Source organism: Oncorhynchus mykiss, chromosome 13 (assembly GCF_057628025.1).
Source record: "Oncorhynchus mykiss isolate SJ-2025 chromosome 13, ASM5762802v1, whole genome shotgun sequence".
NCBI lineage: Eukaryota > Metazoa > Chordata > Actinopteri > Salmoniformes > Salmonidae > Oncorhynchus > Oncorhynchus mykiss.
Window position 1 is genome coordinate 22,358,520 of NC_143034.1, and position 18,981 is coordinate 22,377,500.

An 18,981-nucleotide genomic window follows, 5' to 3' on the forward strand; every position below is an offset into this window, starting at 1 on the left:
TAAGTCAGGTGAACAGAAGGACTTGAGTTCCTGTATGTTGTTGTGGTCACACCACGTCTCTCTCTGCTTTCCTCCCACTCTCTTCCTCCTCCTCCTCTCCTCTCTCTGCTTTCATCCCACTCTCCTCCTCCTCCTCTTCCTCCTCCCCCTCTCCTCTCTCTGCTTTCCTCCCACTCTCTTCCTCTTCCTCCTCCTCCCCCTCTCCTCTCCTCTCAGCATTGTCCAACCTCACTGAGGATTGAGCCCGTTTACAATTAGCATGTGTACCTGCAATTAGGCCTGACAAACCTCCACTAATTATGCTTTTAGATGGGACATTTGTAGTAACAGACTACATTAGCTACCCCCTTTTCTCTGCTACTTATCCCTCCCACCCCTCTGCTTTGCTCTCCCTCTGGCCCCTTTGATATCTCTTTGCCTATTTCTCTCCCCATTTCTCTGTTTTCTCTCTCCTCCCTTTCTCCCCTGTTTTTATCCTCTCTCTCGCTCGCTCTCTCGCTCTCCATGTTCATTCCTCCTTTCTCTGCTTTCTACTCCCTTACTTCTCCCTAGTTGTTTTCTCCCTGTTTTTGCTCTCATCTCCCTCTTCCGTGCTCCCCTTTGCATGTCCCTCTCTCTGTCTCTCTATCTCTTTGTCTCCCAGTCCCTATCTCTCTCTGTCTCTCTATGTCTTTTTCTCCCAGTCCCTATCTCTCTCTGTCTCTCTATCTCTTTGTCTCCCAGTCCCTATCTCTCAATTCAATTCAATTCAAGGGCTTTATTGGCATGGGAAACATGTGTTAACATTGCCAAAGCAAGTGAGGTAGATAATATATAAAGTGAATATATAAAGTGAAATAAACAATAAAAATTAACAGTAAACATTACACATACAGAAGTTTCAAAACAATAAAGACATTACAAATGTCATATTATATATATACAGTGTTTTAACAATGTACAAATGGTTAAAGGACACAAGATAAAATAAATAAGCATAAATATGGGATGTATTTACAATGGTGTTCTCTCTCTGTCTCTCTATCTCTTTGTCTCCCAGTCCCCATCTCTCTCTGTCTCTCTATCTCTTTGTCTCCTAGTCCCTATCTCTCTCTGTCTCTCGATCTCTTTGTCTCCCAGTCCCCATCTCTCTCTGTCTCTCTATCTCTTTGTCTCCCAGTCCCTATCTCTCTCTGTCTCTCTATCTCTTTGTCTCCCAGTCCCTATCTCTCTCTGTCTCTCTATCTCTTTGTCTCCCAGTCCCTATCTCTCTCTGTCTCTCTATCTCTTTGTCTCCCAGTCCCTAACTCTCTCTGTCTCTCTATCTCTTTGTCTCCCAGTCCCTATCTCTCTCTGTCTCTCTATCTCTTTGTCTCCCAGTCCCTATCTCTCTCTGTCTCTCTATCTCTTTGTCTCCCAGTCCCTATCTCTCTCTGTCTCTCTATCTCTTTGTCTCCCAGTCCCTATCTCTCTTTCTCTCTCTTTGTATTTCTCTCGTCCTCTCTCCCTCTGCCTCTTAAAAAGCATTAAAGTGTAGCTACATTAAGGATTCCCATTTCTATCTCTACATAAACGACAATGCGCTGTCGTTGTCATTTGACTTCTTCCCATACGCACATGCACACACGCACACACACACACACACACACACACACACACACACACACACACACACACACACACACACACACACACACACACACACACACACACGCACACACAGAGTCAGAAACCAAATGTTTCACATCAAGTTATGACTAATTGTGTTTCTCCCTGACTGTCCCCTCCCTCTTCTCCTCTCTTTCTATTCTCTCTCTCCCTATTTCTCTCTGCATTGCTGTTAATAAAAGGAGCAGGAAATAATAGGTCTGCAATTGACTTCAAAGAGGCTAAAGGGGGATGGGAGGGAGGGAGGGAGGGAGGGAGGGAGGGAGGCAGGGAGGCAGGGAGGGAGGGAATAAGACTGGTGGGAAGAGAGGTTAATGGCAATGAGAGGCAGTTACTGCTCAAAGGAAAATAGAAAAAAGAAAGATATAGAGATAGACAGATAGAAAGAGGGAGAGAAAGAGAGCAGGACAGAAAGAGAGAAAGAGTGATAGACAGAGAGACAGAAGCAGAGATGGAGAGAGCTAGAGAGCACAGGGGAGAGAGTAAGCATCATTCTCAGTCTGTGAGTGTCTGATGGTCACTTAACCTGGCAGCCAGTCCATGAAGCTCAGAACCCGTCAATCTGTCAAAACACACCCGGCGCTGTCGGTCTCCTCACCACACACACACACACACACACACACACACACACACACACGCATACACGCACACACGCTCCCACGCACGCACGCACGCACGCACGGACACACACACACGCACACACACACACACATACTCCAAACTGTCTTTGATGTCTGCCACAAGGTTCCTCTAAGGAAAGCACTAGAATAGAGTGGTGGATTAAGCATTGTTGAGTGTCACTAGACATTTTATCTCAATTTATACCATTTCACCATGTGAACAATACTCTATGTGCGTCATTTGATCCTGTTTTCTTTGTGTGCTGTTGTAGCAGTCATGGTGTTATTATGATACAGTACCTCTTTTCAGTCCCATCTCCTGCTGGTAATATCATATTTACTGTACATGATATTAATCCTCTCTCTCTCTCCCCCTCCCTACCTCCCTCCCTCCAGGTACTGCATTTACACTCCTCCACGATGCTTGTCAGCCTCCTCTCCCCCTCCCCACTCCAGGACAGGCGCATCACTTCCTCCTTCCCCCCTCCTCCTCCCGAACACACCTCTTCCCCTCATCAGCACCCTCGGCTGGCCCTTCCCTCCCTCTCCCTCCCTCTCTCCCTCTCTCTCCTCCTCCTCTCCCTATTCCTTCTGCCCATCTGCGAGTCTGCACGGTCGCCTGGGAGGGGCGGAGCTGGCCAGGGCGGAGGAGCACCAGGAGGTGCACCTGGGACGGGAGGAGCAGGAGGCGAGAAAGGAGGCCAGAGGGGCACAAACCTCACCCCCCCTTTCTACCCCCCTTACTACCCCCCAGTATCCCCCGCCCGGCCCCCTGCGCCCCCCTTACCTCCCAAAGTGGCCTCCTCTCTTAGCATCGCCGTCATCCTGGTGGGCAACTCTAGCGAGGTGTCGTCCACCTACGTGGAGAAAGAGGAGTTCCTCCATGTTCCCCACCCTACCAAAGTCCAACTGGAGACCATGAACGACACGGACCCCAAGAGTATCATCAACCGCATCTGCACCCTGATGACCAACACCTGGCTGCAGGGGGTGGTGTTCGGGGACGACACGGACCAGGAGGCCATCGCCCAGATCCTGGACTTCATCTCTGCCCAGACACACATCCCCATCCTGGGCATCCGAGGAGGCTCCTCCATGGTCATGGCTGCCAAGGTATGGAACACCACCTTTAATCCACATCTATTTCCACTGTAGTACACACAACCTCAGACACCTATCTATTGAATAGTGCCGTTCATGTAATAGTTACAGCTGGTTGGATACACATGTACAGTGCCTTGCGAAAGTATTCGGCCCCCTTGAACTTTGCGACCTTTTGCCACATTTCAGGCTTCAAACATAAAGATATAAAACTGTATTTTTTGTGAAGAATCAACAACAAGTGGGACACAATCATGAAGTGGAACGACATTTATTGGATATTTCAAACTTTTTTAACAAATCAAAAACTGTAAAATTGGGCGTGCAAAATTATTCAGCCCCTTTACTTTCAGTGCAGCAAACTCTCTCCAGAAGTTCAGTGAGGATCTCTGAATGATTCAATGTTGACCTAAATGACTAATGATGATAAATACAATCCACCTGTGTGTAATCAAGTCTCCGTATAAATGCACCTGCACTGTGATAGTCTCAGAGGTCCGTTAAAAGCGCAGAGAGCATCATGAAGAACAAGGAACACACCAGGCAGGTCCGAGATACTGTTGTGAAGAAGTTTAAAGCCGGATTTGGATACAAAAAGATTTCCCAAGCTTTAAACATCCCAAGGAGCACTGTGCAAGCGATAATATTGAAATGGAAGGAGTATCAGACCACTGCAAATCTACCAAGACCTGGCCGTCCCTCTAAACTTTCAGCTCATACAAGGAGAAGACTGATCAGAGATGCAGCCAAGAGGCCCATGATCACTCTGGATGAACTGCAGAGATTTACAGCTGAGGTGGGAGACTCTGTCCATAGGACAACAATCAGTCGTATATTGCACAAATCTGGCCTTTATGGAAGAGTGGCAAGAAGAAAGCCATTTCTTAAAGATATCCATGAAAAGTGTCGGATAAAGTTTGCCACAAGCCACCTGGGGGAGACACCAAACGTGGAAGAAGGTGCTCTTGTGAGATGAAACCAAAATTGAACTTTTTGGCAACAATGCAAAACGTTATGTTTGGCATAAAAGCAACACACCATCCCCACTGTCAAACATGGTGGTGGCAGCATCATGGTTTGGGCCTGCTTTTCTTCAGCAGGGACAGGGAAGATGGTTAAAATTGATGGGAAGATGGATGGAGCCAAATACTGGACCATTCTGGAAGAAAACCTGATGGAGTCTGCAAAAGACCTGAGACTGGGACGGAGATTTGTCTTCCAACAAGACAATGATCCAAAACATAAAGCAAAATCTACAATGGAATGGTTAAAAAATAAACATATCCAGGTGTTAGAATGGCCAAGTCAAAGTCCAGACCTGAATCCAATCGAGAATCTGTGGAAAGAACTGAAAACTGCTGTTCACAAATGCTCTCCATCCAACCTCACTGAGCTCGAGCTGTTTTGCAAGGAGGAATGGGAAAAAATTTCAGTCTCTCGATGTGCAAAACTGATAGAGACATACCCCAAGCGACTTACAGCTGTAATCGCAGCAAAAGGTGGCGCTACAAAGTATTAACTTAAGGGGGCTGAATAATTTTGCACGCCCAATTTTTCAGTTTTTGATTTGTTAAAAAAGTTAGAAATATCCAATAAATGTCCTTCCACTTCATGATTGTGTCCCACTTGTTGTTGATTCTTCACAAAAAAATACAGTTTTATATCTTTATGTTTGAAGCCTGAAATGTGGCAAAAGGTCGCAAAGTTCAAGGGGGCCGAATACTTTCGCAAGGCACTGTATATAGTATAATGACAAAATACACTGTTGGTTAAGGGCTTGTAAGTAAGCATTTCTCTTTAAGGTCTTGTATTTGGAGCACATGACAAATCAACCTTGATTTGACACCACCACTAGTACAATGCAGGACAGTAGGTAGAAATAACTCTGTGAAGCTCACTAAATGCTCAGGGTCCTGACACTAGTTGTTATGGCTCTCTATACATTGGGTACATTGGGTTTTTAGTCACACCAACTACTCGACTGAAAGCTAGCTCCTGGTCCAGGGGGGATAGCTGACTTTTGTATATCTAAACAAGGTTACTCATCACCTTGTTGACTATTGTATATCTAAACAAGGTTACTCATCACCTTGTTGACTATTGTATATCTAAACACGGTTACTCATCACCTTGTTGACTATTGTATATCTAAACACGGTTACTCATCACCTTGTTGACTATTGTATATCTAAACAAGGTTACTCATCACCTAGCAACAGGCATACTGTACTATATCTATGCATGTTCCTGTATGAGGGGCGACCAACCTCCTGAAGCGCATTAAGGCACAGCTGGGCAAGACCACAGAAATAGAAGGAAATAGAATATTTATTTTGAATGGCAGCTATACAGACGCAGAAAAAAAGACAAGTAGGCGGCCAACACGTTGCAAAAACGTTAGAGAGACGATTTACAAGTGATAAACACATGTCAGTAGGAGCCCATCAGCCTACACATTACAATACATCAGGATGCATAACTGCAACATGTTTCAACTCAATAAGTCTTCCTCAAGCTGCGTTGTTCAGCTATACAACCGATCAAGGCAGTGTTACTTTCAATATTCAATTGACAAGAGGTACAGTGGATCCATTAAAATCACGCAGAGCAGGGAAACATGACCGTTTTAGCCACTCTATTCTGAGCGGCACTGGGTCCGACTGTGAACGCTACAGCATCTTATTCCAGGCCCGTCTCTCAATGATTGATTCAGCTGTTAATTGGCTTCCTACAGCATATGAATCTGACGTCACGTCCATGACTGCTCCTCAAATGGAACCATTCGCTAGATAGTGCCCTCTGGGCCCTGGTCAGAGGTAGTGGACGACATAGAGTGTTTGAGACAATAAGACGTTTGGCAAGTCAAATAAGAGCTTTGTCAGATGTGACTTAAAGGAAAACTCCACCTAAAACTATATTTTGGCATTTGTTTTATTAGTCCATTGTTGATTTAGTCCCAAAATGTTTTGCATGTCAGCTGTCAAGTTTTCAAGATATATAACTTTAAAAATACATAAATACAGCTGGTAGGATGCATTTTTGTCACGTGTGCTCCCTCTTCGGCCTCTAGGTCACAAGGCTGCTCGTTATGGCGCACACCTGTAACCATCGTTACACGCACTTGCTCGTCTGTCACGTTCTGACCTTAGTTCCTTTTGTTTTGTCTCTATTTTTGGTTTGGTCAGGGCGTGAGTTGGAGTGGGCATTCCATGTTTTTGTTCTATGTTTTGTATTTCTGTGTTTGGCCTGGTATGGTTCCCAATCAGAGGCAGCTGTCTATTGTTGTCTCTGATTGAGAATCATACTTAGCCTTTTCCCACCTGTGTTTGTGGGTAGTTGTTTCCTGTTTTGTGTTTTGTCACCTGATAGGACTGTTTCGTTTTTTCATTCTTTCACCTTTGTTATTTTGTGTTCAGATTAATAAAGTTAACATGGACACGTACCATGCTGCATTTTGGTCCGATCCTTCACATTCCTCATCAGACGAGGACGAGAATCGTTACAGCGTCATTAGACTTCACCTGGACTCCATCACCTCCTTGATTACCTGCCCTATATATGTCACTCCCTTTGGTTCCTTCCCCAGGCGTCATTGTTTCTGTTCCTGTGGCACATCTGTGTTTTTTTTCGTGTTTCTTGTTTTGTATTATGTTGTGTTTATTTATTAGAACATTCACTCCCTGGACTTACTTCCCAACTCTCAGCACACATTGTTACAGAATGACTGCCTCAACTGGCTCAACGGGTTTCCATGCCTCAGCTGGCTCGATAGGCTCTCATGCCTCAGCTGGTGAACAGGTTCCTGTTCCTCGACCGAGGCAACCAGGGAGGTCTCCGCTGGCTCATCAGGCCCCTACGCCTCAGCCGGTTCGTCAGGTTCAGGATCCCCGGGATCGTCCCTTTGGTTGGTGTCCTGCAGCTGGAGCCGAACGCGCCGGGGAGGGGGTACCGTCACGTATGCTCACTCTCTGGCGCTCTAGGTTGCCATGCTGAGACTGACAGGTTTTCCGTACCTCAGCAGAGTTGACCGGTCCGCTCCTGATCCCCGGGATCGTCAATTTGGTCAGTGTCCTGCAGCAGGAGCCGCAGGTCGGGGAGGGGGTACTGTCACGTGTGCTCCCTCTCTGGCCTCTAGGTCACCAGCCTGCTCGTTATGGTGCACACCTGTCACCATCGTTACGCTCACCTGCGCGTCATCAGACTCACCTGGACTCCATCACCTCCTTGATTACCTGCCCTATATATGTCACTCCCTTTGGTTCCTTCCCCATTGTTTCTCTTTCTGTTTCATGTCTGTGCGTTGTTTGTGTTTCTTGTTTTGTATAATGTTCGTTTTATATATTAAAACACTCACTCCCTGAACTTGCTTCGCGACTCTCAGCGCACATTGTTACAATTTTTAATCATATGATACTGTGTTTTGCGTCATATGAAGCTAAATGCATCATACCCGTATTTTGATGATGTGGTGAAACCTACTTTTGAATTGTGACGTACCCAGTAATAACAGACCAATGAACCATATAAATACTTTAGTGAATGTGATTTATCTATCCAGGCTTAGAAATTATTGATGAGATTAGGCCACTGAACACAATGGAAAGTCTTGTAGAAGTCTCTGAGTTTTAGGGGGTGATTTGTCTTTCTTTGAGGATATTTTGACTTGCTTTTGGAGAGTCTGCATCAGGGGATTGGTGGGATTGGCAGGGATGAGGCAACGAAGAGCCGTCTCAAAGTCCTGATTGGCTCGCTCCGACTGTCCATTAGATTTGGGGTGAAAACCAGAGGACAGGCTGGCCGACGACCCAATGAGGGTGCAGAACGCATTCCAGAACCGGGACGAGAACTGAGGGCCACGATCGGAGACCATGTCGACAGGAAGTCCATGGATCTGGAAGATGTGCTGTACCATGAGCTGACCCGTCTCCTTGGCTGAGGGCAACTTAGGAAGGGGAATAAAATGGGCAGCTTTAGAAAACCTAACCACCCTTGCCATCTGACGGAGGAAGACCACTAACAAAGTCCAGGGATATATGGGAGCAGGGGCAGTGAGGAACAAGGAGTGGTTGAAGAAGGCCAGTGGAGTCTTATTTTGTGCACAGACAGTGCAGGCGGCAACAAATGCGGAGACATCAGGAACCATGAAAGACCACTTAAAGCGTAGTCGGATGAAAGCCAGGGTCCGACGGGAGCCTGGATGACAGGTCAGTCTCGAGGAATGTGCCCACACCGGGACTGGGGAACAGCAGAGTCCGGGACAAACATCCAGTTAGCCGGACCCCCCTGGGAATGCTGTGCCTTACAGACAAGGCTCTCGATACATCAGATGACTGCAGGCGTTAGACAGGAGGTACGGAGTATGGACTCTGGGTCAGACGGAGTTGCAACGGAGCTATACAAATGTGAGAGTTGGTCTGTCCGAATGGCATAACCGATTATTGAGTCTTCCACTCATTTCCTTCCTGTATACAAACCATATAGTAGGCATTCTGAAGGTCCAACTTAGAGAAGATGGTCGCTCTCTGAAGAGGTTCGAAAGCCGAGGAGATGAATGGTAGAGGGTAGCGTTTTTTAACCGCAATGTCATTTATGCCCCAGTCGTCAATACATTAGCGGCGGGTGAGGCAGATGGACAAATACCCCCTTGCAGTGAGAGTGTCCTCAATGTACTCCTCCATAGTCTTGGTCTCTGGACTCGACAGGGAGTAAAGCCATCCCCGAGGTGGTGTAGTGCCTGGGAGAAGGTCAATGGCACGGTCATAGGTCGATGTGGGGTGAGAGACGTAGCGCGGTCCTTGTTGAAGACCTCTTAGACCAGGTACTCCAGGTACTCCGCAGGAATGGCTGAGAGATCCAAGGCTTCTCCCAAGCCTGCAGGAAGACGTCTCGGGCAGACTTTGCCAACTTAAGACACTGTGCATGGCAGAACCGGCTCCAGCCCACGATAGACCCAGTGGCACAGTCGATCAGGGGATTGTGCTTCTGTAGCCACGAATACCCCAAAACCACATCGATAGATTCTATGAGCAGGAACTGCATACATTTCCTGATACTCGTAGGTTGATAAGAACCGATAAGAACTAGCGCTCTGAATCCATGGGAATTGAGAGGAGTTGATTGGAGATTCCCAGCTCTGACACCAAGGGAGAGTCGATGAAGCTCTCGTCGGCCACAATGTCAATGAGCACCTGGAGAGATTTAGCCTGGTCACCCCACAATAGGGTGGTATGGAGATGGGTACGAGTAATGGTAGACTGGAAAATCCCTGTATGGCTCACCAGAGAACTCGTACTTACTGATGAGCCAGGTCTTTTTAATGGACAGGTGGAAATATTGTGTCCTGTAGTCTCGCAATACATACAGCTCCTGGTGCTCAACCTGCATAAACTTTCATCTGGAGACAATCTAGCCTTTCCCAGTAGCTTGGGCTCTGGTCAAGGCGATGAGGGAGTCTAGGTCCATGGGCAGCTCCCGGGCTGCAAGCTTGTCATTAATCACCGATAATCCGTGAAGGAACGCGTAGAGCAGGTCTTCCGGGTCGAGGCACTCTCAGCCGCCACCTTGCGAAAATCCACTGCGTAGTCTGCCACACTACGGGAGTCTTGCCGTAGTTGGAGTAGCTTACGAGCAGCCTCTCTCCCGGACATTGGAGAATTGAACAATTCACCTACCTCCGCCACAAACTCCTCCAGACTGAGGCAAATGGTGGACTGTTACTCCCACACCACCTTAGCCCAGGCTTGTGCCTTCCCGGACATCAGCGTTATCAAATATGCTATCTTTGAGAGGTCCAAGGGGAATGAAGAAGGCTGTGGGTTGAAGATGAGGGAGCACTGGGAGAAAAACGCACGGCAGGTTCCAGAATCTCCAGCGTAACGCCTCTGGAGGAGGTAAGCGAGGTTCTCAGGACACCGGGGTAGGCTGGGAAGAAATGCCACTGTTGGCGGGGTTGCTGAGAGTCTGGGGAATTACTGTAGTGACTTGCTGCCTAGTTGGGAATCCGCAGGGCTCCAGCAATGTATCGAACACATGGTCATGGCGTTCTGCCAGGGTATGGAGTCCCTCCATAAGGCATTGCAACTCCCCATGTCTTCCAATGGTGGCTCCTTGGAAGTAGACAGCATTGCGGAGCTGGTCCGAGCCTGCTGGGTGAGTCATGGCCAGTTCGTACTATCACGGCTCAGGCTAAGACCCAGATGCAGACACAGGAGGCGGATAGTACGAGTCTCAGAGTTTATTATAGTACATGCGGCAGGCAAAACGGAAGTCAAGGCAAAGAGTCGGAATCCAAATCAGAAACAGGCAGGTACAGGACGGCGGGCAGGATCAGGGTCAAGACAGGCAGAAAAGTCAGAACTGAGAAGACTAGGAAAATCAAAACTAGAGCACAGGAAACACACTGGTAGGACTTGGCGGGACAAGACAAACTGGCAACAGACAAACAGAAAATGCAGGAATAAATACACAGGGGATAATGGGGGGGAAATAGGAGACACCTGGTGGGGGGTGGAGACAAGCACAAAGACACGTGAAACAGATCAGAATGTGACACTGTCCCTCTCTCTCTCCCTCTCCATCTCTTCTTTAACAAGCATCAATGTTGTTGACGTTCTGCTAGGGATCTGTTTTCAGCGTATTACGTCTCCAGTCAATAACCGGTGCAAAGCGTGTATGTTTAATCCGGTTTTCCCATATAATTAGCTAGTAAATAAATAATTAAAACAATTTATGTGTCTCTGCAGATGCAGGGAGGTTACAACTGTTCAGAATGTTGATATAATACAAGGTTCTGATTAATAAGTTGACTGTTTATAGATGTGATAGGTAAAGACCTTTTAGAGTTTAATTTGGGAGATGATAACTCTTTAAAGAACCGCTCTCGTGGTGCCCCAGATCCTAATGAGTTGGAAAAGAGATATTATCTCAATGAGAAAAAACCTGTATAAATAAAGGTACAATAAAAAAAAAATTAAATGAGTTAATTGTTGCATCATGAATTTAGTCAGGTAACAATTAAATATACACTGCTCAAAAAAATAAAGGGAACACTAAAATAACACATCCTAGATCTGAATGAATGAAATATTCTTAAATACTTTTTTCTTTACATAGTTGAATGTGCTGACAACAAAATCACACAAAAATGATCAATGGATGATTATCAACCCATGGAGGCCTGGATTTGGAGTCACACTCAAAATTTAAGTGGAAAACCACACTACAGGCTGATCCAACTTTGAACAAGTTAAACAACTTAAAACAAGTCAAAATGAGGCTCAGTAGTGTGTGTGGCCTCCACGTGCCTGTATGACCTCCCTACAACGCCTGGGCATGCTCCTGATGAGGTGGCGGATGGTCTCCTGAGGGATCTCCTCCCAGACCTGGACTAAAGCATCCGCCAACTCCTGGACAGTCTGTGGTGCAACGTGGCGTTGGTGGATGGAGCGAGACATGATGTCCCAGATGTGCTCAATTGGATTCAGGTCTGGGGAACGGGCGGGCCAGTCCATAGCATCAATGCCTTCCTCTTGCAGGAACTGCTGACACACTCCAGCCACATGAGGTCTAGCATTGTCTTGCATAAGGAGGAACCCAGGGCCAACCGCACCAGCATATGGTCTCACAAGGGGTCTGAGGATCTCATCTCGGTACCTAATGGCAGTCAGGCTACCTCTGGCGAGCACATGGCGGCCCCCCAAAGAAATGCCACCCCACACCATGACTGACCCACCGCCAAACCGGTCATTCTGGAGGATGTTGCAGGCAGCAGAACGTTCTCCACGGCGTCTCCAGACTGTCACGTCTGTCACATGTGCTCAGTGTGAACCTGCTTTCCATCTGTGAAGAGCACAGGGCGCCAGTGGCGAATTTGCCAATCTTGGTGTTCTCTGGCAAATGCCAAACGTCCTGCACAGTGTTGGGCTGTAAGCACAACCCCCACCTGTGGACGTCGGGCCCTCATACCACCCTCATGGAGTCTGTTTCTGACCGTTTGAGCAGACACATGCACATTTGTGGCCTGCTGGAGGTCATTTTGCAGGGCTCTGGCAGTGCTCTTCCTGCTCCTCCTTGCACAAAGGTGGAGGTAGCGGTCCTGCTGCTGGGTTGTTGCCCTCCTACGGCCTCCTCCACGTCTCCTGATGTACTGGCCTGTCTCCTGGTAGCACCTCCATGCTCTGGACACTACGCTGACAGACACAGCAAACCTTCTTGCCACAGCTCGCATTGATGTGCCATCCTGGATGAGCTGCACTACCTGAGCCACTTGTGTGGGTTGTAGACTCCGTCTCATGCAACCACTAGATTGAAAGCACCGCCAGCATTCAAAAGTGACCAAAACATCAGCCAGGAAGCATAGGAACTTAGAAGTGGTCTGTGGTTATCACCTGCAGAACCACTCCTTTATTGGGGGTGTCTTGCTAATTGCCTATAATTTCCACCTGTTGTCTATTCCATTTGCACAACAGCATGTGAAATGTATTGTCAATCAGTGTTGCTTCCTAAGTGGACAGTTTGATTTCACAGAAGTGTGATTGACTTGGAGTTACATTGTGTTGTTTAAGTGTTCCCTTTATTTTTTTGAGCAGTGTAGTTAGTTACATAGATAAACAACAGTCTTCAGATGAATGTTAAAGTCAAGTCACGACAACAGCATAAAGCCTCCTTTTTGTTAAAAGAGAGGAAATTAGAAAGTTGGAGACAGTTTTGAAGACTTCAAGCATCCTTAGAAGATATCGCTCTCTTCTATGTACCTGTTTAGTACTGTGACCAAAATCAGAGGGAGACCAAATTACATCTGTGTCTCTATGAACCCCCTGAACTCGGTTTAATGGATCACATGAAAACAACCACTGACTGTGAGATGGTATTTTACAAAGGTCTGAGGCTGTTAGCAAAGGTCAGCTTGGGGTTTGCAAACAGACATTAATCTGAGAAACAAGCCTCTCAGAGGAAAGTGAGAGAGAGAGAGAGAGAGAGAGAGAGAGATAGGGTTATGAAATTATCCAGAATATGTGTGTGGGTGTGAGGGAGGAAGAGGATTCTACTCAACATATAATTACCCTATTTAACAACTGACAGATAGACAGAGGGCACCAACACTGAGACTGACAGGAACTGACAGGGACTGACAGGGACATTGAGACACATGCCCAGGACAACAATACAAGTCAGGAGGGGAAAAACACACGCTAAAGGCCTATTAGAGAGCGGGAAGGACAGGTAGAGAGAGAGAGATGTGAAGAGATGAAAACTGAAGAAATAAAGGAATGTTTTCTCTCTGTTCTTAGTAATTACTACTTGCTTCTCTATTCCTTTTTTCCTTCCCTCTCCATGATGCTCTCTCTCTCTCTCTCTCTCTCTCCCTCCCTCCCTCCCTCCCTCCCTCCCTCTCTCTCTCTCTCTCTCTCTCTCTCTCTCTCTCTCTCTCTCTCCCTCCCTCCCTCCCCCTCTCTCTCTCTCTCTCTCTCTCCCTCTCTCTCTCTCTTCGTTTTACACACACACACACACACACACACACACTGAACACGGAACTGTAGGCTGAATGCGGCTGATACGGTTGGCATGGAAACCCCATGCTTATACATTTCTCTCTCTATATATATAAGGACAACTACAGAGGGAGGTAGGCATGTTTATTTTCTGAGCCTCTGAAAAAAAGGAAGGGATAGAATAGATGGATGAAGCCAAAATTCTTTGGTCATGGGGGTAGGTAGTGTGAGGTTGTGTACAAGCTAAACCTGGAACAGAGGGATGGGGGGATGGAACTGACTGGAGAGATGGAGGGAGGGATGGAGAAAGAGAGATGGAGGGATGGGGGACTGATGGAGAATAGATGAGAAGTTATTGTGATAGATGTTTTAGAAATAAGGGATTTGGTGCACATTACTGCACCAGATGTGTAAATATGAAAAGGAGGAGGCTGGAAAGGGAAAGAAAGATGGAGGAAGCAAAGAGAGAGAGTTCTCAGATGGCGAGAGAGATGTGTGTGGGTGAGATGGAACATGAAGCCTATAGAGTCATGTGGGGGAGTTGTATGCACCGTGATCCTGTGTGCATGTGTGTGTGTGTGTGTATGTGCGTGCGTGCGTGTGGGCGTTTGTCCCTACATGCTGTGTGTGAGTGCAAGTGCAACATCAAAACAACCCCAGCATCAATACCTCTGTTCCCTTCAGGTTGTTGGGTCAATCATCTATCAAGGCCCCACCATTCCCAGTCATCTATTCTAACTCTTCCTTCTAAACCTCCCATATCTCTCACTCTGGGTCCCAATAGGTCACATGAGGCCTCACCATTACCAGTAATCTATTCTAACACCATTACTCTACTCAGCAAATTGGATGTAGTCTATCACAGTGCCATCCGTTTTGTTACCAAAGCGCCTTATACCACCCACCACTGCGACCTGTATGCTCTAGTCGGCTGGCCCTCGCTACATATTCGTCGCCAGACCCACTGGCTCCAGGTCATCTATAAGTCTATGCTAGGTAAAGCTCCGCCTTATCTCAGTTCACTGGTCATGATAACAACACCCACCCGTAGCACACGCTCCAGCAGGTATATCTCACTGGTCGTCCCCAAAGTCAACACCTCCTTTGGCCGCCTTTCTTTCCAGTTCTCTGCTGCCAGTGACTGGAACAAATTTTTAAAATCGCTGAAGCTGGAGACTTACATTTCCCTCACTAACTTTAAGCATCAGCTATCTGAGCAGCTAACCGATAGTCCATCTGTAAATTGCCCACCCAATCTACCTACCTCATCCCCCATATTGTTTTTATTTACTTTGCTTCTCTTTTGCACACCAGTATCACTACTTACACACCATCATCTGCTCATCATCATCTGCTCAACTATCACTCCAGTGTTAATCTTCTAAATTGTAATTACTTTGCTACTATGGCCTATTAATTGCCTTACCTCCTCACGCCATTTGCACACACTGTATATAGACTCTCTTTTTTTCTATTGTGTTATTGACAGTACGCTTGTTTATTCCATGTGTAACTGTGTTGTTGTCTCTGTTGCACTGCTTTTCTTTATCCTGGCCAGGTCGCAGTTGTAAATGAGAACTTGTTCTCAACTGGCTTACCTGGTTAAATAAAGGTGAAATAAAACAAATAAAAATAAGCCTCTCCTAACCTCTCACTCTGTGTCCCAATAGGTCATATGAGGCCTCACCACGACCAGTAATCTATTCTAACTCTCCTGTCTAAGCCTCCCCTAACCTCTCACTCTGTGTCCCAATAGGTCATATGAGGCCTCACCATGACCAGTAATATATTCTAACTCCTGTCTAAGCCTCCCCTAACCTCTCACTCTGTGTCCCAATAGGTCATATGAGGCCTCACCACGACCAGTAATCTATTCTAACACCATTACCAGTAATCTATTCTAACACCATTACCAGTAATCTATTCTAACACCATTACCAGTAATCCATTCTAACACCATTACCAGTAATCTAATCTATCCCCATTACCAGTAATCCATTCTAACACCATTACCAGTAATCTATTCTAACACCATTACCAGTAATCTATTCTAACACCATTACCAGTCATATATTCTAACACCATTACCAGTAATCTAATCTAACACCATTACCAGTAATCTATTCTAACACCATTACCAGTCATCTATTCTAAAACCATTACCAGTAATCTATTTTAACACCATTACAAGTAATATATTCTAACACCATTATCAATAATCTATTCTAACACAATTTCCAGTAATATATTCTAACACCATTTCCAGTAATATATTCTAACACCATTACCAGTAATCTATTCTAACACCATTTCCAGTAATATATTCTAACACCATTACCAGTAATCTATTCTAACACCATTACCAGTAATCTATTCTAACACCATTACCAGTAATCTATTCTAACACCATTTCCAGTAATCTATTCTAGCTCTCCCTTCTAAACCTCCCCTAACCTTTCACTCTGGGTCCCGGTATAGGACAAACAGCTTGGTTTTTAAGATGCAAAGTCTATGTCCCAACTGGCACCCTATTCTCATGCAGTGCACTATGTTTGACTACGGACCATAGGGCTCTGGTCAAAGGTAGTGCATCATATAGGGAACAAGCTGCCATTTGTTACGCTGCCAAACAGGTTTCCAGATACAGTATCCAGCCACTGAACAATTGATTTCCAGCAAAAATGTCATCCCGATCCCGCGTCCTGCATGTCCATTTCAGCGCCAGACGCACTGTGAACGGAAACCATTGTGTTCGCCTCAATACGCAACGGAGAAAATAAGAGAATGTGATTGGTCCGTTATGCGCTTAGAATACCTTACCCTGTGCTGTATTTGTCCCTCTTTTCCTACTGAATGGCCTATTAGGGTGGATCAGTGAGCCATTGACAGGTGCAGGTAGACCGATTATACACAAAACAATGCACACACCCACACGTCGCTCCTATTTCTGCCATTCATGTACACTGCTGCCAACACACACACATACACAAACACACACACAAACACACACACACAGTCCGTGCTATTCTGTCATTCATTTACACTGCTGCAATGTGTGTTCTATTGGACACAATACTGGACCTTATTCTCATTATCATACTCCACTGGCTAATGAGCTTTCTACTGTGTGGAGTTAAGCGGTGTGTGTATGTCAGTGTTGGAGTGTTGGTGGGTGTGTGTGTGTGTTGGGGTTGAATGATAATGACCTTGCGTTGTGTTTGGGGGATTAGACCGCAGTTTGCTTTCTGTGAAACAAGCTGCCCAGAGGAGTCTGCTCCCTGATATCATTTCTCACTTCTGGTACCCACTTCATACAACATTTATTCTAGCTCTCGTGTATTACAGATTTTTAAACACTCAGATGAAAGAAATATAAATATATTCTGAAGCATAGATTCATCTTTACCAAGACTTCATGAATGCCCTATCAAGCCTTTATAAGTTGTAGTTTGTTTAAAGTGGTACCTTGACCTTTCTTTCAACACCAGAAGACGGTAAACACCCTATACACAGCCTAGTAGCCTATATGGTATATATGGCCTATACTTCCCCAAACCTCCTGTCAACCAAGTGAATGTGATTGATTTCTGGTATTATGAGCTACAATTGACCGGTGAGGGTCAATTGCTTTAAACTTCCTGTAAGAGTGTGGGGGCTAGTGAGCCTATAGTAGACCCAGTTGTCTTCCAGTTCATTGGATCCTCCACCACCACCAGTTGGCACCACTCGGTCATGGCTCTAAAGAATAGAGATTATGTCAAAATTGACATCAACATATTTTGTTTGTTTGTTGCATTTTGGCTAACCCTAACCGTTTCCCCAAATGTAACCCAGTTCTCCCAACCTGCTACGTCAATTCTCCGAACCTGCTATGAATGTTTTCCTAACCTGCTACAAAAATTCTGCTCATTTCTAAAATAACCTGTTGTCCCTTCTGGCCAAAACCCACACACTCAACCGTTTGCTAAGAAGCTTGGGAGATAGCTAATCTGTTGCCGTGGCGCCACAGCCCCTGACTGCGACTGGCCACGGATCCACTTCCATTGTTCTGTTCAGTTGTTCTGTTCCAATCCGTTATTTTTAGGACCGTGTTTCCCATTATGCTGTTCAGTTTTACATGATGGGATAAGGTACTGTCTCTTCATAATGACTCGTGTTGCAATTAGGATCAATCCCAAAAGATGGAGAGAATTAAAATCAAGCTGCCTGCACTAACTGTATGTGAAGCGGCCGCCACCCTCTCACTCAGCAATGACAACTCGCTCACTCTCTCTCTGAGTCACTACGTTATTCGTCGATTCACTTTATCATTCTTGTCTCTCTTAGTGTCCCTCTCTCACTTTTCCCAGTGTCGCAATTGTCCTGATTTTAAAATATTGTGACTCAGCATTTCATTGAAGTAGACGGAGATATTGAGAGGAAAAGGGAGAGACGTGACAGAGAAGCCCTGATCGAGTGTCCTATTTGATTTATCAGTTTCTCTCAACATGAACACAACCTGAAGAATACACAAGCAACACACTCTATTCATTCTCCTTCATCCGTCCAAATGAATCATCTTTCACAGTGCATCCTCTTGCTGTCATCTTCTGTCCCTGTATAGTTCTCTCATCCTCCTGCCGTAGTTCCATCTCCACACTCCATTACAGATGTAGGATCTTCGTTTGATCAGGAAATGCCAACTTGTAGTTTTAAAAAGGATTTTAAAGTTTGCAATGTCCACTTAGACATTTCTGACTTGTTTTGCCCTAACGAAAATGTATCAATCCTTACAAAAATGTCCATGAATTATAATCCACATAAATATTCACATTTCCTGTTGCTGCAGGATCATTTTCCTGCTGTAGCAAATTGGCTCAAATGTGTGTGTGCGTGTGCGTGTGCGTGCGTGCGTGCGTGCGTGTTTGCACCCCATCCCTCCCTCCCTCCTGACTGTCCACAGCCTCACTCTCTTGTTGTTCTCCAATCTGTCCTTCTCTTCAACTCTGTCAGCATTCACATTCCCCTATTTCCTTACGCTTTCACCTCTGTTCTTTTCCCTGTTAAACCCCTTTCATATTCCCCTGCCTTCTCTTTCCTTTCTTCTTTTAGATGTCTAATCATGTCCTTGATGGGCTCAGTGA

General features: G+C 45.9%; 1 protein-coding gene across 2 annotated transcripts in view; it reads left to right on the forward strand.

Moving 5' to 3' along the window:
* Positions 1–18,981, forward strand: part of LOC110485710 (glutamate receptor ionotropic, NMDA 2B) — a 131,748-nt gene that overhangs the window by 26,252 nt on the left and 86,515 nt on the right. Inside the window, exon 2 of one of the 2 annotated variants that reach the window (XM_090195773.1) lies at positions 2,664–3,380. In XM_090195773.1, the coding sequence (XP_090051899.1) occupies positions 2,664–3,380 (717 nt within the window). Of the gene's footprint in view, positions 1–2,461; positions 3,381–18,981 lie in introns of those variants that run through there. The other variant, XM_090195774.1, reaches the window with a different exon arrangement.